This window comes from Heptranchias perlo, chromosome 15 (assembly GCF_035084215.1).
Source record: "Heptranchias perlo isolate sHepPer1 chromosome 15, sHepPer1.hap1, whole genome shotgun sequence".
Classification (NCBI taxonomy): domain Eukaryota; kingdom Metazoa; phylum Chordata; class Chondrichthyes; order Hexanchiformes; family Hexanchidae; genus Heptranchias; species Heptranchias perlo.
In genome coordinates this window covers 54,449,717-54,470,974 of record NC_090339.1, presented here as the reverse complement: position 1 = coordinate 54,470,974, position 21,258 = coordinate 54,449,717, and the positions used below count along the sequence as shown (strand labels likewise).

The 21,258-nt window shown below is 42.3% G+C and overlaps 2 protein-coding genes across 2 annotated transcripts in view; both read left to right on the top strand.

The window, feature by feature from the left end:
- Positions 1–494: 494 nt before the first annotated feature.
- On the top strand, positions 495–21,253 carry si:rp71-46j2.7 (sorting nexin-25). The gene is made up of 5 exons (XM_067997257.1): positions 495–711; positions 832–1,031; positions 10,140–10,236; positions 13,904–14,117; positions 20,038–21,253. Exons 2-5 carry the CDS (start codon positions 834–836, stop codon positions 20,204–20,206), a joined length of 678 nt encoding a protein of 225 aa, XP_067853358.1. The 5' UTR covers positions 495–711; positions 832–833; the 3' UTR covers positions 20,207–21,253.
- Positions 20,871–21,258, top strand: part of LOC137332817 (sorting nexin-25-like) — a 39,931-nt gene continuing 39,543 nt past the window's right edge. Inside the window, exon 1 of the mRNA XM_067996750.1 lies at positions 20,871–20,907. Coding sequence (XP_067852851.1) covers positions 20,871–20,907 — 37 coding nt within the window. The remainder of the gene's footprint in view (positions 20,908–21,258) is intronic.

Sequence of the window (21,258 nt, the reverse complement as noted above, 5' to 3'; positions counted from 1 at the left end):
AGTCACTGTTGTAATGTTGGAAACGTGGCAACCAAGTTGCACACAGCAATGTCCCATAAATAGAAATGAGATAATGACCAGATAATCTGTTTTTAGTGATGTTGGTTGAGGGATAAATATTGGCCAGGACACGGGGAGAACTCCCCTGCTCTTCTTTGAAATAGTGTATGGGATCTTTTACATCCACCTGAGAAGGCAGACGGGGCCTCGATGTACTTTATTTCATAAAATTTAAGGATACACACAGTTCAATGTAGATGTCACAATTACAATTCAGAAACAATACAATAGAGATGATGCACAATACAATTCCATTATTACAATTTAAAACACAGTACATATCTTCTAATACAATACAAGGCAGGATGACCTCACACGGTGGCCTTTCCCCATACAGCCTTTTGCGTAAGCTGCACTTCACATCAGTGCGTCCCGCAGCATGTACTCCTGGACCTTAGAGTGTGCCAGCCAGTGAGAGCAGCACTCCCTCAGTACTGCGCTGGAGCATCAGCTTAGATTTTTTTTTGAGCTCTGCTGAACCCACAACCTTCTGACTCAGAGATGAGAGTGCTACCCACTGACAAAAGGTGAAGAGGTTGAACAAAGCTGAGTTCTGAGGAAGAGTTATACCTGAAATGTTAACTCATCCCCCTCCCTCCCAGATGTTGCCTGACCTACTGAGCGTTTCCTGCAATGTTTTCTCTCCATGAGGTAAGTGGGAAGTGAAACGTTTCAACCAACCGCTGTGGCAGCCAATGATTGTTACGGTTTCCCTTTCTTGGACGAGGCACCGCATAAATTGGACCGAATCTTTTCTCTTTCCACCCACAGTCATGTTCTTTAAAGTGATGTTGTTCGGGCTCCTGTTTGCCGCCGCCGCCGCCTCTCGCATTGCCCAGGACACCAGCTCGCTGTCCCTGCTAGTGCTGGGCGGTCTCTGGTGGCTGCTCGCCCCTCCGGTCGGCGAGGGGAACTTGGACGAGCGAGACCGGGGCAACCAGCAACTACCGGAGAAAACAGAGGACGCGGCGGTGAGTTAAGATGCCTGCGGCTCGGTGCATTGCAAACCGGATCAAAGGGGGGGGGGGCAAGGTTTATATCAAAAGAACTAGACTTATTTCCCCCCCCCTCCCCCCGTCTTCAAAAAACCTATGCTGCCAAAACAAGAGCCAGTTCACTAATACCTTGTCAGTCTCAAGTAGGTCGGTATTGTCTTCAGGCGGAGTGACTATAGGCACCATGCGATTTAGGGTTTAGAGTTAAGGGTTATGGGGTTGGGCTGTTAGTGTGTTAGGGTTGGAAACTTGTCTAAAATCAGTTCAGTTGCTCTCGAGGGGATCTGTACTTCAAGTAGTATTTTTCAGATATTAAAAACAGAAAATGTTGGAAATACACAGCAGGTCAGTAAACATCCATTAAAAGAAAGGGCCGGTTGACATCAGAATTGAAAATTAAAAGCTAAGATTTTGTGTTTTCTTTCCCCAGCAACAACTTGTATTTATATGGCGCCTCTATAACGTAGAAAAACAACCAAAGGCGCTTCATTAGAAGGGCATTCAGACAAAAAAAATGGACGCAGAGCCAAAGAAGGAGATATTAGCAGGGGTGACTAAAAGGTTGATCCAAGAGATGGGTTCCAGGAGGAGAGGGAAGTGGAGAGGTTTAGGGAAGGAATTCCAGAATCTGTGGCGTGGAAGGCTGAAGACACAACCGCCAAAGATGCGGCGAAGGGAGTGGGGGGGATGCACAAGGGGTCAGAGTTGGAGGAATGCAGAGTTTTTGAAGGGGTGTAGAGTTGTAGAAGGTTATAGAGACAGTGAGGGACGAAGCTGTGGAGGGATTTAAACTTGAGCAGTGAAAATTTTAAATTGGAGGCGTTTGGGGAGCAGGAGCCAATGTAGGTCAGCGAGCACAGGGTGATGGATGAGCAAGACATGCTGGGGGATAGGATACAGGCAGCAGAGTTTTAGAAGAGCTGCAGTTTATGCAGGGTGGATGATGGGAGGCTGGCCAGGGGAGCATTGGAATAGTCAAGTCTGGAGATAACAAAAGCATGGCTGAGGAATTTAGCAGCAGATGGGCTGAGGCAGGGGTGGAGATGGGTGCTGTTACAGAGATGGAAGTAGGTGGTTTTTGTGATGCAGTGGGTTTGGGGTCGGAAGCTCAGCTCGGGGTCAAATAGGACACAACATTGCAAACCGTCTGGTTTAACCTGAGACAGTGGTGGGGAGGAGGGGTTGTATCAGTGGTGGGGGCCAAAGACAATACTTTCATCTTTCCAATGTTTAGCTGGTGGAAATTGTGGCTCATCCAGGACTGGATGCCCAACAAGCAGTCCGACAACACACAGGCAGCGCAGGGGTTAAGAGAAGTGGTGGAGAGGTGAGCTGGGTGTTATCCGCCTATATGTGTACCTACCTGACCCCATGTCTTTGGATGGTGATGTCAAGGGGCACCATGTAGATGAGGAAGAGGAGAGGGCAAAGGATAGATCCATGAGGGACTCCAAAGGTAATAGTGCAGGGGCCGGAAAAGAAGGCAATGCTGTAGATGCAATGGCTATGATTAGATAGGTAAGAGTGGAACCAAGCCATTGAGCTGGACAATGGAGGAGAGGCATTGCAGAAGGATGGTGTGGTCAGCCTTGTCAAAGGCTGCAGTGCGGTCAAAAAGATGAGGAGGGATAATGCACCACAGTCATAGTGGATGTCATAGAATTTTACCACACGGAAGGAGCCCTTTGAAAGAGCTGTTCAATTTAGTCCCACATCCCAGCTTTTTCCCCCATAACCTTGCAAATTAGTCCTCTTCAAGTACATGTCCAATTGCCTTTTGAAAGTTCCTATGGAATCTGCTTCCACCACCCGTTCAGGTAGTGTGTTCCAGATCATAACAACCTTCTGTGTCATTGGTGACTTTGATCAGGGCCTTACCAGTGCTGTGGCAGGGGTGGAGAGATTGGAGAGATTCAAACATGGAGTTGTGGGAAAGGTGGCATGGATTTGGTACGCAACATCACATTCAAGGACTTTTTAGAGCAAAGGGAGGTTGGAGACGGGGCAGTAGTTTGCAAGAAAGGTTCGAGGGTGGGTTTCAAATGTAGACGCACTCCTGGAAACCCTTTGTCCTAATTTCTGAACGAGAGAATTGGTTACCCAAAGGGATGCAGTGCTACAGTTGGACAAAATACTTCAGCAACAGAAATAATGAGCTAGTAGGTCAAGAAGTACAAAGATCAAGGACCTACCAAGCATCAGTTCTGAACCCACGCCGTGAATCCAGTTTGTTAACGGTTTGAATTGCCAAACCTGTATTTTTACGAATGATACTGAGAAGGCTAAGTCCTCCACTCCAGGTTACACTGTTTGGCTTGCTTTCTGCTGCAGCGCTTAGTAAACTGAAGGTTTGTTCCTTAACGGCAGTGTGTCTCCTCATTTGTTTCTTTGTCGGGCTCTGGACTGGTTTATTGTTTTGGGTTGTTGCACTCGGTTTTACTGCCTACTCCTCAATTCAAAATTGATTAATTCAAAAAAAAATTAACACTAATTTCCCACTTGTTATTTATAGTGCTTAATTTGAATTATTGGACAATTCAACATTTTTCAGTGCAAGGCATAGATTGCATTTCTCTTTTGGAAAGATGTTATGACTGTTGCCTTTCTCCAGTCTTTTGGAATTGTTTATTCTTCCATATTTTGTTGCACAGATCATGGATAGCTAGGCCAACATTAAGTCAAGGATGGTCAAATTTCTCTTCAGCTCAATATTGGTAAAAGCAAAGCCATCATTTCTGGTTCCTGCTAGCACCATTATGCCACTGACTACAGCTTTATCAATCTCGCTGAGTTGACATTTTTACCTACATCCAGTGAGTTGCCAAGACTGCCTTTCCACCCAGGTGCATAGCCCACTTCTTCCCTACCTCCATTCCTCTACTGCCAAACTCTAATCCACATCCTTATCACCTCGTGGAATTATTTCTTACTTAATGCTGTACTCACTGAAACCTCTTCCTCCACCACTCACAAATTTCAGTTAATGCAGAACTCTGTGGTTTGAGTTTGTTCTTGCCCAAAGTCCCATACGCCTATCCTTGCCAACATCCACTGGTTTCCTGTTCCCTTCATTTTCAAATCCCTCTGCAGCCTCCAACTTTATGTCCCACCTTGCATTTTCACTCCTCTGATTCTGGATTGTTGCTCGTCCTCCTACTTACATAAGAACATAAGAAATAGGAGCAGGAGTAGGCCGTACGGCCCTTCGAGCCTGCTCCGCCATTCAATAAAACCATGGCTGACCTCAGCTCCACTTTCCTGCTCGATCCCCATATCCCTTGATTCCCTTAGAGTCCAAAAATCTATTGATCTCAGCCTTGAATATACTCAAGGACTGAACATCCACAGCCCTCTGGGGTAGAGAATTCCAAAGATTCACAACCCTCTGAGTGAAGAAATTTCTTCTCATCTCAGTCCTAAATGGCCGATCCCTTATCCTGAGACTATGCCCCCTAGTTCTAGACTCTCCAGCCAGAGGAAACAGCCTCTTGGCATCTACCCTGTTAAGCCCTCTCAGAATCTTTTATGTTTCAATGAGATCACCTCTCATTTTTCTAAACTCCAGGGAGTGTAGGCCCATTCTACTCAATCTCTCCTCATAGGACAACCCTCTCCCCTTTTCATCCGCCCCCCACCCCCCCCACCAGAAATCAATCTTTCAGTCACTGCACTCCTGCTCTTAGGATCTCCCCAAAATCCACTTCTTGCCACCTATATGAAATCCTTTTGACAATCTGTCTCTTCAACCGTGCTTTCTGTCCCCACCCTTTATTGTTCCCATCTCCCGCTCAGAGTTAATGCTCTCCTTCTTTTAAAGTACTCTGAGATGTTCCATGTGAGTAGGGCTAAATAAATGCAAATTGTTCTAGTTTAAAGGCTTTTGCCAATACCAACCAGGGGTTAAATCTTACGTTAGCACCCGACAATTTGTGAGTCTTGACTTTCATTTTCTATTTACTGGAAAATTATCCATCTCATTTAGCTGATAATTCCCATGTTCAAATTGTATTCAGTATTTACCACAGCTGAACTATTTGTCTGGCAGAAGTTTAGTAGTTACCCAATTTTCAACCCATTGCAAAATGTTACTATAGTTGCTTTTCTTTTTTTAAACCCTTCCCATTTTAGTATTTTAAGTCTCTCAATGTGACTCCCAGTCTTCACTGGCGAGAGTGGGATTAAAAATTTTCCATGTCACCAATTTTAGCAACTGATGTGGTATGTATTAAGATAACATTGGATCTACCCAACTTTGTTGCAAACATTATTTTTAGAATTCAAGTTATTGCTTCATTGTTTATCAGTGCTCCAGTGGTTTTTTTTTACACTGAACAAAAGCTACATCCTCTTGCTTGATTTTATCTTTTCGTCCTAAATGAATTGCTCTTTTTATCTGTGTTGACAAAGTCACCAGCTTCCGGCCAACTAGCCAATCTAGTTCTTTTGATGTTATGGACTGGGTGAGAAAATGGTCAAAATTCTAGAGAGCATGCACAAACTTTCCGCAAGTAATGTCCACATAAATAGTGAGCAATTTAGCTGGTTTAAAATACCCAAAGGAGTGAAGCAAGGCTGTGTTCTGCTCCAATATTCCTTAATGCAATGTAGGATGCAATTATCAAGATCTCCATAAATGGCACAAGCACAAATTTTAAATTATGAGGCCATTGTCCTACAGTCATGACTTAATTTTGAAGTGTTCCAAATTCACCTATTTTGTACTTATATTAGTTACTGATTTCTGTATCTCCATGAGGTCCCCTTTGTTATTTCCTTTCAAGACCGAAAAGCCTCCAAGTTTCATCATAACTCAGTCCTCTGATGTTAGGGATCAGTCTTGTGATTCTTCTCTGGATCACCACCAGGGCTCAAGTCTTTCCCTGCTGTATTGGAGAGAAAAACTGAACACACTTCTCAAGTTGCAGCCTGAACAGCGCATGACTTCCGTTGACTTGTACTCTACCAAATTAAAATTAGAAAGATTTGGATGAAGAAGGACCTTGGCCCACATGACACCAACCTTGCAGAATACCAACACCACAGCTTTGTAACATCCACTTGAACCGACAGACAGGAAATTGGTTTAACATTGCATCTGAAGGACGGCAATGTAGCAGTTTCTCAGTACAGTACTGGAGTGTCAGCTTAGATTATGCACTTAAGTCTTGGTGTGCAGTTTGAAATTATAATCATCTTATCTAGAGATGAGAGTGTACCAATTGAGTCCAGTTAACGCTGTCAGCTAGTTCACTCTTCTATTTGCTTGTTGATTGCTGTTCCACAGTGATTGGATATGTTAAGTGCTTACTAATAACCCTAGATCTGTTTCAACTTCACATTTAGCCATGAAATGTTTGGTTTCATCTGTTCTGAATGGTTGTCAAACATGGTGCCTTTAGGGCAGGGGTGCATGACCTGTGGCCACGTGCAGCCTGTAAGACCTGGCAATGCCACCCATATATCCCAGGTTACTCCATTCAATTTGCACTTCTAATTCTGTTTTGAAATTCGTGTGCCTGGAGGTTTGGAAAAGGTTGTTCTTAATTCCCTTAAACCCTTATTTAGAACATCAATATCTATTAGTATCAATGATGTGGAGATGCCGGTGATGGACTGGGGTTAACAATTGTAAACAATTTTACAACACCAAGTTATAGTCCAACGATTTCGTTGGACTATAACTTGGTGTTGTAAAATTGTTTACAATTATTAGTGTCAACACCTTGAGATATACATATAATGGGGATTTAGTCTTTGTGTGGTTCCTGAGACTGCATGAGATGTGCTAAATGACCTATGAGGAAAACACTTGGTCACCCTTGCCTTAGGGCATAAGATGAACAAAGATTGTTAATGGCAGAAATGGCTTACTTGAAACACATTTCTAGGATCCACAGGGTTAGAAATGACATACTGCAAAAGGAATTTAGGCTAAGCAAAAATGGTAGTAGATTGAATCTGTTATCCCTCATTCTGCTCGTATGTCACATGATTCAAATATGTAAATAGAGGTGATGACAGATTGTCTAAGATTGTTGTGGCACCCATAAATATAATTATCAGGACCAAGAGAGAAGGACCGTAAAAATGTTGGTTAAATTGTATTAAGAACAGTATTAGGGCAAAGCAGTTTAACTTAATGGATGCAGTACAGTTCCCCTCTGATAGAAGGATTTTGCATAGATTTATTCACTTATGATATTTCCTTTGATCTGATGTTTAAATTCTTGCACTTTCTTTTCTGAAGACTGAAAGAAGAGTTTTAACTTATGTTATCTATATATAGTGGTTTCGAAGTAGTATCGATCAGTTTTTATGGCCTTCACTAGCACTCTTGAATATCAGAATGAGTGGGCATTGTGCAACAGGGTTGCAGAGTCAAGTCACTTCCTTTATTCTGTGTAGTCCCTGCTGAGGCTGACAATTTAACACAACGTAGGTCAGTTAAGATCATTCTAAGAAGCAATTCTGTGTGCTTTTGCAAAATAGATTTCACGAGCGGAATCTTATCTACCCCAAACCTGGCAGCAGGTAAGCCAAGTTAGAGTTGCATAACCCCCTCAAGGGAGAGATAATATGCTGCACTGCAATCTGAAGCTTCCTGCTAGCATTTTAACATTAAATTATAAAGTTTTTGGTTAAGCTTACTAAGATTTTTTTTTGTTGTTGCAGAATTATTACATTTTTTAATATTTCTGGCTAAAATGAAGAAGCAAAATGGTAGCCAATATCAATTTTATGGTACTTGCTGGTTCCTGAATGGTAGCTTTAGATTTTAAAAAAAATTAAGGAATTTGATTGCTCAGTTTTTCTGTTGGTTACTTGTTCCACCTTTTTGACACTTTTGATTTGTTCACATTCAATCAATTGGATATTTGGTCAGCTTAAATAACCAGTCACCTGTTAAAGTTTTTTTTTCAAAATATATGCTTTATTCATAAAATTTGCAACAATATGTACAATACAGTTGTCATATCTCATTCCAAACGTACACAATACAGATTATACAATTTGCAGGTTCCATCAAGTACAGTTCAATGAACACATTGGACATAATTACACTCCGTTCATGACACTCTAGGGTGCCTCATTGCATCACAATCAATACAGGTGATTCATTACAGATTCATTACAGATACATTACATCAATTTGAATTTTACATTCTGCCCGAGGGGTTTTTCCCAGATTTCAGCCCCTCGGTATACAGTGGCGGGAAGGCTCTAAACAGTTGCCTTTCCCCACAGAGCCTTTGCGGCGGCTGCACCCAGCCTCAGTGCGTCCCTGAGCACGTAGTGCTGGACCTTGGAATGTGCCAGTCTGCAACACTCGGTCGAGGACAGCTCCTTGCACTGGAAGACCAGCAAGTTTTGGGCAGACCAAAGGGCGTCTTTCACCGAGTTGATGGTCTTCCAGCAGCAGTTGATGTCCGTCAGTGTGCGTCCCTGGGAACAGCCCGTAGAGCACAGAATCCTGTGTTACGGAACAGCTTGGGACGAACCTGAACAGATACCACTGCATCTCTCTCCAGACCTTCTTTGCAAAGGCACATTCCAGAAGGAGATGGGCGACGGTCTCGTCTCCACCGCAGCCTCCTCGGGGACAGCGTGCTGTGGCGCTGAGACTCCGGGAGTGCATGAAGGATCTGACGGGAAGGGCCCTTCTCACCACCAGCCAAGCTAGGTCTTGGTGCTTGTTTGAAAGCTCTGGCGATGAGGCGTTCTGCCAAATAACATTGACAGTCTGCTCGGGGAACCAACCGACAGGATCCACCATCTCCTTTTCCCACAGGGTCTCGAGGACGTTACGTGCGGATCACTTGCTGATCGCCTTGTGGTCAAAGGTGTTTTTCTGCACAAACTTTTCCATGAAGGACAGGTGGGGCAGAACGGTCCAACTGGACGGAGCGTTCCGTGGCAGCGTGGCCAGGCCCATCCTTCTCAACATCAGGGACAGGTAGAACCTCAGCACGTAGTGACACTTTGTGTTTGCGTACTGAGGGTCTATGCACAACTTGATGCAGCCGCACACAAAGGTGGCCATCAGGATGAGGACAACGTTGGGCACGCCTTTCCCCCCTTTCTCTGGAGATTTGTACATCATGTTCCTGCGGACACGGTCCATTTTTGATCTCCAGATAAAGTGGAAGATGGCTCGGGTGACTGTCGCGGCGCAGGAGCGAGGTATGGGCCAGACCTGCGCCACGTACAGCAACACCGAGAGCACCTTCCACCTGATGACCAGGTTTTTGCCCACAATCGAGAGGGATCATCGATCCCACAGTCCCAGTTTCTGCTTGATCTTGGCAATATGCTCCTCCCAGTTTTTGGTGCGCGCCCCTGATCCAGATCCCCAGCACCTTCAGGTAATCCGACCTGACGGTGAAGGGGAAAAAGGATCGGTCGGTCCAGTTCCCAAAGAACATAGCCTCGCTCTTGCTACGATTTACCCTGGCCCCCGAAGCCAGTTCGAACTGGTCGCAGATGCTCCTCAATCTGCGGACCGACAGCTGATCCGAGCAAAAGACAGCGACGTCGTCCATGTACAGGGAGGCCTTGACCAGAGTGCCTCCGCTGCCTAGGATCGTCACCCCTCTTATGCCCGCATCCCTCCTGATGGATACCAGTCACTCTGGAGGTGTGACATCTTTTGAGGCTGCACTTTCAGGTGCAATACCTTTGAAAGATGTGATGCTACAGATGTAGATGAGGCTCAAAACTTTTAAATATATGGATAGATGCTTTTTATTTTAAAAAGGGATTTTTGGTGAACTTATCAATTACATTTTTCCTATTTAAAACATGCAGTATCTTTTATATAAAAGAAAAAGTGAATTACTTTAGTTCTTAATTTTCCAAAGGGTTATTGGATGGATGGAATAAGCAATTCACAAAGTACTGAAATATTTTGAATGGGAATTAACATCAGCTTCTAGGTTGCTAAGCCTTTGGAATTACTCATTAAACCTCCAGTACATATCGATGATACGGAGTATAACCTTTCGAAGTATCCTGCACATATTAACCACTCCTTATCAGATCATATGCAATATTAGGATTCTAATCTCATAACAAATTTCTACACAGGAAATAAACCAACCCAACAATCATGTGGATGCGACTGATGGAAAAGAGCACAGTTCAACAGTACTTGATCCATCCCTTCGTCAATCCCTAAGAAAAGGTAAATATTCAAAGAATTCAGTAGCATTTGTCGCATGTTAGCTGGTTTATAATACACAGTGAACTGTCTTTCATTTATACCATAGGGATTGTGAGAATCACCAGCCCTTTTAAGTTTTTGTGGTGCGCTTTAAATAGAAAAAATGGCCAACTTGCGTACAACGGAGAAACTGCAAAATAACTCATTTGTGGGCTGGGGTTTCCCATTTCTGTGCCCATCAGCCTGTGATTTTCTGCCCATTAATGTGAATGGGAAGAAATTGTGGGACGGAAATTGCAAAAGTGGAAGTCTCTGATGGTGATATCCAAGGGTGCGAGACGCCAGAACGGATCAGGAACTTACCAATGTCAAAACCTCAATTAGCTGTAATGCATTGCTCACGTTGGTTATTTGTATTCAATTAGATACATCACAAATACTAGTTGAACCAAAGTGAGAAGGTCTTCTGCTTGAAGGTCCCATTTACTGATTCTACTTTACATTGCCAGTGCTGTACTGTTGGTGAAATTAGCTTTAAACGCACACAATTGTTTTTTGCAGTCTCCAAACTCCTTACAATAGAATATTTTAATATAATGTGTACTAGTGGATCTCCCATGTTACTGCTCATAGGGAGCCTGAGGATATGGCGTTTTTTAATGTGTATCTGCCAAGCCCCCATGACAACCCTACCTCCCATTCCCAGCAAAGCCACAGATGAGGGAATTTGCACTATTACCAAAAAGTGCAAATGCTGGAAATTTGAAATAAAAGAAATGAAAATGCACAGCAGGTGCGTTAACCAATGCCAACCCTTTTCAGGCTCTACCATTTGAAGGGTAGGCCCTCTGTTGTCTCAGTGGCAGTGAAGCATTTCCCATCGCAACAGCTTGTGGCTTATCACATTATGCATTTCTCTAAACTGGACTAATAATCCAGAGAACGTGAGATCAATTCCCAAACAGGCAGTTTGAGAATTTGAATTCTGTGAATAAAAAGCTGGTGTCAGTAAAAGTGACCATGAAGCGGTCGGATTGTCATTAAAAACCCAACTGGATCACTAATGTCCTTTAGGGAAGGAAACCTGCCATCTTTACTCGGTCTGGCCTATGGGTGACTTTGGTCCCACACTGTGGTTGACTCTCAACTGCCCTCAGAAGTGGCCTACCAAACCACTCAATGGTATCAAACTGCTACATTGCAATGGTTCGAGAAGGAGGTCTACCACCATCTTCTCAGGGCACCAAGGGTTGGGCACGAATGCCAGCTTTGCCAGTGGTACCCACATCCTGAGAATGAATCGAAAGAAAAACTGTTCCAAATGCTGGTTTTGTGTTTCAGCTCACTTTATGCAACTTCTTGCTTCCTCCAGCTCTTAAAAAGGCATCAATAACCTCTTCTCTGTAATAAGCAGTCAGAACTTAGGGAGAAATCCTTCAATTGCTCCTTGACAAACAGTCACATCAATAATTAAGGTGTATTAAAATGTGTAACTGCCGTTTACCCCTATGAGCAATTTTAAGAAGCATGGGTGGAAGTTAGCGTGTGTTCCATGAATGCTCTTACACAAAATGGCGACATCTTAATGAGTACTTAGTACATGCACTAACTGTCATGCATAGGGCAAATGAACTACTCTACTGTATATTTGTTGCATTTTCTGTTTTACTAGCCAGACTTCCTGATTCTCCTCACTCTCCAGGCTGCTCCGCCTCTAATCCCACTGTTAAGTGCATGCATGTGGCTGTTGGTAATGGACAGAATGGGACATGGCTGTCAGGCATTTATTGTTGAAAAAAAACACACACACATTCTGCACTCTCAGTACCTGGTCTGTGCTACCTTCATCAGCATCCTAATACCAGTGAAAATATAGTACTGTATCTTTATCCATTTATGATGTAAATTACTCTCTATTTGACTATAGTGTCACCCGACACTTCCAAGAAATCATGCTTTGAAAACCTAAGGAGCTTAGCCTACTCCTGACCTGAATTTTCCTCATCGGTGAGGTTCCTGCTGGAACTGGGTTGAGACCAGACTTCTGCCCACCAGCCTAACCCCGTCCTGTTTTCCTGGGTTGGGGGGGGGGTCGTCAATGAAATATTCAGGGCAGGCTGCACTGTGTGTGCCTACTTTTGGGAGTCTGTCACTGGGAGGGGGGTGGAAGGCAGATATTGGAAGAGTCGTTTACCTGATCTTCGCAGTGGGCAGATTTCCAAATCTGGCAAGTTTTAATTGGAGCTGCAGCTGCCTGCTGGAGACCCATGTGCTGGGAGCTGGTGGCGTTGGTATCCAGCTATGACCAGTATAAAAGCAACCATAAATGTCACCTTCCCTTTTCAGCCAGAAGAACTAGTGGTTATCCTGGTGTGGGGCTGGTTGCAGGAATTCCCCAAAAATTACATGTTAAATTTTAAAGATGGCACTTTATGTAAACTGTATAGAAATTTGAACCATGCATTAAAAGTGAGAGAGTCACTTTTTTTAAATGTTTGATTTCCTCCCTAAACCTCTCCACTTCTCTCTCCTCCTTTAAGATGCTCCCTAAAATCTACCTCTTTGACCAAGTTGGTCACCTGTCCTAATATCTCTATGTGGCTCGGTGTCAAATTTTGTTTGATAATCGCTCCTGCGAAGCACCTTGGGATGTTTTACTACATTAAGGGCGCGATATAAATTGTTGATGTTGTTTTAACCAGTCAGCAGGATTTAACCCAGATTGACATGGGCATAGAATGTGTCATCACTGACCAGTCCAAACATGTCTTATCTGCTGCCCATATTTGTTTTGTATTCTCTCACAGTCTTCATCCATGTACAAGACTGCAAGCTTGACTGAACATTGATAATTCACACTGAGCAAATCTTGTGTCTAGTCAGCCAAACCAGAATTCAGGGAGAAGGTTGAGTTACTACTCGACTCCCCGAGTGCATTGAATGTCATTAAACAATGCTGGCAGAAAGTTTCTGTAAAAAACACAAGTACAAGAGCCAACATTCTTATTAGAAAAAATCTCTTTCTGATACTGAAAGTTTTTTTAAGGGACTAGTTAGCTGTTCTAATTATTTAAGATATTATTTAGAGTGTCAGCCATGGCTCAGTGTTAGCACTCTCACCTCTGAGTCAGAAGGTGGTGGGCTCAAGTCCCACTCCAGATGCTTGGGCACAAAATTTAGGCTGTCACTCCAAGTGCAGTACTGAGGGAGTGCTGCGCTGTCGGAGGTGCCGTCTTTTGGATAAGACATTAAACCGAAGCCCTGTCTGCCCTCTGAGGTGGACATAAAAGATCCCACGGCACTATTTCTAAGAAGAGCAGGGGAGTTCTCCCGTGTCCTGGCCAATATTTATCCCTCAACTAACATCACTAAAAAGAGATTATCTGGTCATTATCACATTGCTGTTTGTGGGACCTTGCTGTGTGCAAATTGGCTGCTGTGTTTCCTACATTACAACAGTGACTATACTTGAAAAAATAAAGTACTTAATTGACTGTAAAGCATTTTGGGATGTTCTGATCCATGAAAGACGCTATATAAATGCATGTCTTTCTATTTAATCAGGGGTGTATGCAAATGAAGCAGTGTCAGCTTTTTTGTGTTGTTTCACTCAGTAGTTTGCCACCTGTAAAAGTGATTGATATGATCACTTCAGCCTTGTCTTAGTGTATTACTACTTTTCTTCTAGTGTTCGATTGCAGTTACTCACAGTTCATCTTGTTGTGGTACAATCCGCCTGAGCCCACTGAGGATCAGCCGCTCTACCGTGTCCTGCTTGATGAGTTTAACACGACAGTGGATCACGCAGTCAAGAAAATCAGGAACCTGGACCTCATCAGCATAGAATCAGGATTGATTCGAATCCTTACTGTCCATTTGCGAACTGCTAAGAAGGAAAAGAGGTATGATGTGTGTTTTTTTCTATTAAAAAATCCAGTGGTTAAATAAGAGTAAATCCAACATCACCTACAATTTCACGCCTTTTAATCACTTGTATTCAAAATCCTGCATTTCTGTATTCTTCAGTGATGGGTACTTGTTAGGATTCAGAATCTCCCTCAACATTTCTAACTTGTGTTCACAGCAAATTGGCCATTTCCATTGACACATAGGATGTCCTATGAACCAGAACATGCACCATCTTGTGTACTGTATGAGGAATAGAGTGCCACAGGATTAACAATTACCCCTTAATTACAGTATAATGTTGGTTACTGTAACAAATTTAGGGTCTTTCTCTAGATATTCTCTTGGAAACAGTGGTACTAGTCATTCCTGTAAGCAGTCTGAGTGTCTTGTGTTTAGGGGTGTACCCAAATTACCCGGTATCTAACTATACATTAGAGTAACCCAGAGGTCTAGGCGCCTTGTGATCTGAATGGGAAATTCATGTCTTTCTCATGTGTCCCATATGCCTCTCCAGATTCTTCAAAAGTGGACACCCAATAAGCTGAGGCCAGATAAGAATCATTAGTCACAGCAAGTGAACATTCAGACCAACAGTCATGATTGGATTCACTTAATCCAATCAATACAACTTATCTTTTTGCAATAATACAAAAATTATGAACATGTTACACTTCCCCCACATCAGTAGGTCACCATGCTTGACTTAAACAAAATAACTCCTAACTACTCTCCTGCAAACTCCTTCTGACCCTGGCCAAAGCTTTGCCCCTGCAGTTTCTGTTTAAAAACCTGGCTGACTGCCTATGTCATTGTCTCTGTTTTTATCACCTTATCTTCACAATCAGAAATGTAAGGAATCTTACAACACCAGGTTATAGTCCAACAGTTTTATTTGAAAATCACAAGCTTTCGGAGGCTTTCTCCTTCGTCAGGTGACTCACTACTGGGTGTAAGGTGTTTACTGATTACCGAGACACGCTAATGAATTGCTTATTGTTTAGCCTTTGGGGAAGCAACATTGAAGCTGACCTTATTAGCATTTTAACTGCTTTTTGTCTCTGTGCCTTTTTAAAACATGTGTGAATACACTTTGATTTAAAGCCCCAACATTTAAATATTTTTTTTTCCAAATCCTTTCTGTAGAAAAATTGTCAAGCATTCCAAAATGTGGTAGTAACCCTCCGTGTCCTCTTATGTACTCCGAAAGGCAGTAAATACTACAACGTCATACTGTTGCATTCAGACTAATAGTCAGTTTTATTTATAAGCAAGATCATTACAGACTCTGGTAATATTTTCAAAGCTATAAATTACATTTATGCACAAGGGAATAAAGTACCTTCTTCAGAAGTGCATTTCTTATGATAGGCAAAATTCTTAGAGGAAACTGTCGTTCATAGACTTTCCACAGCAATGTTCCTAAATGGGTGAGACAGCATTTCTGTCTTATTCATGGAGTCCAGCTGTCAATCAGACGGAGCGAAACTGAACTAATAATTGTAGGATAAATCCACAACTTTATGCAATTTTCTGGTTCTTCAAAGAAGGTTCCAAGACAAGGCAATCATACAGCATACTAATGTATAATTGGACACCCATCATCTGGTTCTGGCACCTTCTAAAGCCTCAACCAGGGCAAATTTAACACTCCCACCTCCCCCCTCCCAACCTACCTTGAACTGGTAATTAAGCAGATCAATCAATCTGGCCAGTTTTCCCACTGACATCAGCTTGTCAGTTTGAATTTCAGTAAGGAGACAACTCCAATTGTAATTCTAGTTACAGTATAACATAAAATAGAGACATTTTCCCTGTTTGATGCAGAATGGAAACTTTATTTTCATTACACTGATATGTATTAATGGCATCATAGTAATGTAGTTGGTGTGTTCAGAGGCCAAACAAGTGGCTTCTGATCAGTTCACTTATGTGCGTACTGAATAATCTGACACTTAGGCAAAAATAAACAAGCTCTTGTTTGATTTTTGAGGATTTAACTTGGAGAAAAAGCCCCCTTCCATCCTACAAATTTGTTTCATTAATCTTTATAGTTTGTTTTACCATGTTATAAAAAGGATATAAAGGCACTGGAGAAGGTGCAAAAAAACATTTACAAGGATGATACCAGATCTGAGAGGTTATACCTACCAGGAAAGACTGAACAGGCTGGAACTTTTTTCTCTAGAAAAGAGAAGACTGAAGGGTGACCTGATAGAGGTCTTTAAAATTATGAAAGGTTTTGATAGGGTGGATGTAGCGAAAATATTTCCACTTGTGGGGGCCATAAATATAAGATAAATCTACCAATAAATCCAATAGGGAATTCAGGAGGAACTTATTTACCCAGAGTGTGGTTAGAATGTGGAACTTGTTACCACATGGAGTAATTGAGGCGACTAGCATAGATGCATTTAAGGGGAAGCTAGATAAACATTTGAGGGAGAAAGGTTATGCTGATAGGGTTAGATAAAGAGGGGTGGGAAGGGGCTCGTGTGGAGCAGAAACACCGGCATGGACCAGTTGGGCTGAATGGCCTGTTTCTGTGCCGTAAATTCTATGTAATTCTACGTAACTTTTAAAATGCATTGTTATTTGGGGAGTTTACTGAAGTGTCTACCTAGAACTGTTTTTATAATGCACTTAGTGGTGGGCTAGGACCACTGGCTATGATGCGCGGGACTTCTGAAACCAGCAGCAAATCCAAGGTAAACTTGCTGGATTCATGAAGGCTGGTCATTGGGAAGGTCCATTTTTTACCAGGTCTTCCCAAAGGCCTGGAATTCCTATGGTACTCTGCTAGATCCTGAGCTGAACTGAACTTCAATCATGGTTTCCATCACCAAGACCAATTTCTTCCATTACATGCCTACCTCACTTGCACTGCTATTGAAACCCTCATTCGTCCCATTGTCACCTCAAAGTTTGATTTCACCAGTTCTGTCCTCACCTGCCTACCTAGATTCACCCCATACAAACACCACAGAACTCTGCAGCCTCTATTCTATCTAGCATGAGTTCCTGCCCACCCATCATCCCAATCTTCGACCCCTGCACTCTGCAATATTCTCCCTAAACCTCTTCAGCTCGCTACCTCTCTTCCCTCCTTCAAAAGTCCCCTCCAAAATATAACTTTTCCCCTAAATTCTCTCCTATTTCCTGCTCGTGTCACGCTCGTCCTATAAAGGAAATTGTGACACTTTGACCAGTGAAAGGTGCTGTGTAAACGTTAAGCTCTCCGTTATATTGTACTATTGTTGGTTGGCTCTCAATTACACCTATAATCTGGATACTTAACCAGCATCAGTCTCATAACTGAGTGTAATGTTTGTATGTAGTAACCCAGTCATTCATCGATTGCTGCTTTCCTTCCCTATTTGCTTTATAGGATTGCTTCCAATGGTGGGCTTACCATCATAGGTAAACTTGGTGATGCCAGTGCTATTGAAGGCACCAAGACCTCCCTTAGGTGGTGGATTTCCAGGGTGCTTCTGATTGCCATGTGCTGTTGGCAGTAAATATAAACTGACACCAGTCAGCAGCAGCACGTAGATCAGGTCTGCCATTTGAATTGGCTGTGGGTGGACTGACCATTCAGTTGGCATGGACCAACACTGACGGCAGTTGGGAAGTGCTGACAAAAGTTGCAGATGCGACTGCTCTTTTTTTCTTCTCACCTTTGTTCTTATCCACAATTTCTCCTCTTCCTTCCTCTCCGGCAAGCACTGACTCCTTGCTTGCTGAGGTAGTGGATGATGAGTGCCAATTGCCCTTGGTACCTCACCCAGATGGCTATTATTCATGTGTGAGCCGTGAAGATGACTCAATACCTTTCTGCAGGCTATTTTCCAGCAGGGGCAACACAGCTAGCAGGCATAGTTGGGTAGCAATCAAGAGCAGGAACCATAGCTGAATTTCTCTTCCCTAGCCCAGGGGCACTGAGACCTGCTTTGTTTTGTTCTGTTATTGCATTACATTACATTTTTAGTCAGTATGTTCTAAATCTGAGCAAGCTGTTAGCTCTGGTGAAATACTATTTCTGCATTGAAATTCACCACGTGACTTTGCAAATTACCTGTCCCTTTAATGACATATGTATTAGTTAGTTAAAATCTGCCAAGCTTCCTACAGCTTAGTAAGAACTTCTGATCCTGACCAACTGAAACTGCAGCCTTATTTCTGTATCCATTACCCATTCCGTCATCACTAAGCTTCCTCTGCATGGAGCTCCTTCTCTGCATAGCCCCACCTCAGAGCCCTTTCCTCCTCCCCCATTTCTATTTTGGGAATTATTTGCATACCTTTGGCCTACATACCTGAAGTGTTGCGACCTGCCACATTCAGCCTAAGGTGGCATTTCCTAATTCTGAGACGTGAAGCGGCTCAGAAAAGAGAACTGATGACTGAAGGAATAAAGAAATTTCCCTTAAGTATGTGCCCTGGCTATTATATAAAGTGTTGCCTTTGTAACTACCAATGCTAGTGACACCATATTGCCAATGATTTCTGGAACTGAGGTTCTTGCTTCATTTCTGGCCCAGATCTAGTCAAAGAAATGTGTCTTTTATAAGAATTTGATGCAAGTTATGACATGTGATTGAATCAGTAATAATCTACTTCTCTGTACACATTATTTCTTCTTGTTCATGTACTACAAACCACCTTAAGAGATAAGAAAAGCTTAAAAGAAATTTACAACTTTCAATTGAAATCAAGCCCAGTCATGCAGACCTCTGATTTGCCAAGCAGAAGGTTGTGTATAAGTGGAATTGTATACAGGCAGGAAAGGTGCCAATGCTCAGGTAACTTGTTCCTCAAGCCCACCTGGCTTCTGATTCCATTTGCTCTTGTTAGGTTCACTGTGTCCCCGATTAGCTCATTTGGTAGCACTCTGGCCTCTGGATCAGTAGGTTGTGAGTTCAAGTCACTCTCCAGTACTGGAGCATACAATCTGAACTGACACTTCAGTGTGATACTGAAAAGCACTGGACTGTCTGAGGTGCCAGCATTTGATTGAGATATTAGACTGAGGTTCCGTCTGCCTGTTTCGGTGGTGCAGATGGATCTTAATAGATCCTAGGGCACTGTTTGAAGAAGAGCAGAGAATTCTCCTAGTGTTTCTGCATTCTCATAGAATTATACAGTGCAGAAGGAGGCCATTCGGCCCATTGTACCGATGCCAGCTTTTTTGTAAGAGCTATCTGATTAGTCCCAATCACGTGCTCTTTCCCCATAGCCCAGAAAATTTTTCCTTTTCAAGTATTTATCCAATTCCCTTTTTGAAAGTTACTATTGAATCTTATTCCACCACCAATGCATTCAAGATCGTAACAACTCGCTGCGTAAAAAAAATTCTCCTCATCTCTCCCCCTGGTTCTATTGCCACAAAATGGCCGCTGCATTTGCCTACATAACAATGTCAACTTTTTCTCAATCAGTTATTAAGCGACAGAGCTTTTTCAGCCCCTGTAGTACATGGAGAGGGGTGTAGTCTCATATACTGAATGTGCTCTCTTTGTTTTTGAAGCTAAGGTATGACTGACAACAAAGCATAATGTGTAATGGAAGATGCATATGCACACAGTTTAATCCTCATTCATACTTGGATCCGTTATCATTATATCGTTCACATTCATATACAGTCCCCATTGCCATTATATACTGGGGTTAATCCTATTAATGTATCATGAAAATAAAAAATATGTACCACAGGATGCAGTGCCTGTAGGCACTGAGGGTCTCAATGGGGTAATTCTAAAATATGACTGGGATTTAATGCTAGATTTTCCTTGAGGTATTAAATTAGTTACTTGTAACCAAATGAAATTAAATATTTTAAAAATCTATTTTGAAGTGTTACAAGATAAAATAATTTTTTTTAAAAATAAACAAACTCATAATTATGTATTGTTGTAGAGAGAAGATTTTCCAGACTCGAGATGAGGAGATGTGTTTTCTGAGGAGCACTTCCGAAGCCCTGATTTGCAATCTACTTCCAGGTTCACTATGGAGCGTAAACTGTTACCGACAGTTAATAAAGGAAGTTGTTGCACTGAAAGGCACGTACCAGCACCGGCTGAACTAAAGCCTGAAAGAAACTTAAAATGAGATTATTGTTCATGTGTTTTTTGAAAGTGGACCTTGTTGACCTAAAAACTCTGCAATTAAGTGAACTCAGCAAAACTTACTATTAATTGTTGATCATCTTAAAACAATTTTTTGAGCTTTTCATTTTAGCTGTGTCTATAATGTTCTATTATTTCCATTTTGCCATAGCTGCTTTTATATTGTGCTTAGCTAAGTACTGACACACAACCTGAGAGTAAACTTGTCGGATTGACTGGGAGTTGCTGCTGGCTGCACGAGATCCACACCCCTTTAAGTCCAATATAGTGCCATAAGTAGAGTCTGTTATATGCTATGGGATGATGCAGATCAAATGCTAATAACCATACCAGCACATAATGGGAATTGTTATGCATATATTAACTTGGTATTTGGTCAAAATCTCTTTATAATGGGTTGAGTCAAATTTTCATAGAAGCTTCTTAGAATAGGATAACTGTGACTTGAGCGAAATGCAAATGACTGCTCTTTTCAACAGCCTACCAACTGAGCTCGATAACATGTGCTGTGTGTTTTCTGGAACTTGTTTAGATGTCGAATTGAGAGACATTGGAGTTAGAACTGGCGTATTTTTAAAGTTTGAATTCTAAATTGTAGAGAATAATAGAGATTGTTGCTATAAGATGTCGGAGGAGAAATGTCCTGGGGAAAAATGCACGAGTATCTGGACATAGGAATCAGGGCAGGACTAGGCTTAGTGGTGGTGCCCCCTATGGTTGAATAGTCAAGCAGATTTCACTGTCCAGGCTCACATGTGAAGCATAGGTGAGATAATAGAGACCAGGCAGTGTCTGTGGAACTGCACTCCAACATGAGTCAGCACATTCAGGAGAGGAGGGGAGAAAACTGGGGAAGAAACTATAGGCTCTTAAAAATGTAGTAATATTGCATACGAAGCATTATTAATTTAAAAATGTATTCATATTGCATGTGATGCATTGAAAATAGTGAGGTAAAGAAACATTTATTGTCAAGCATTCATTCGTTTCCTACTGTTCACCCTCCCAACAG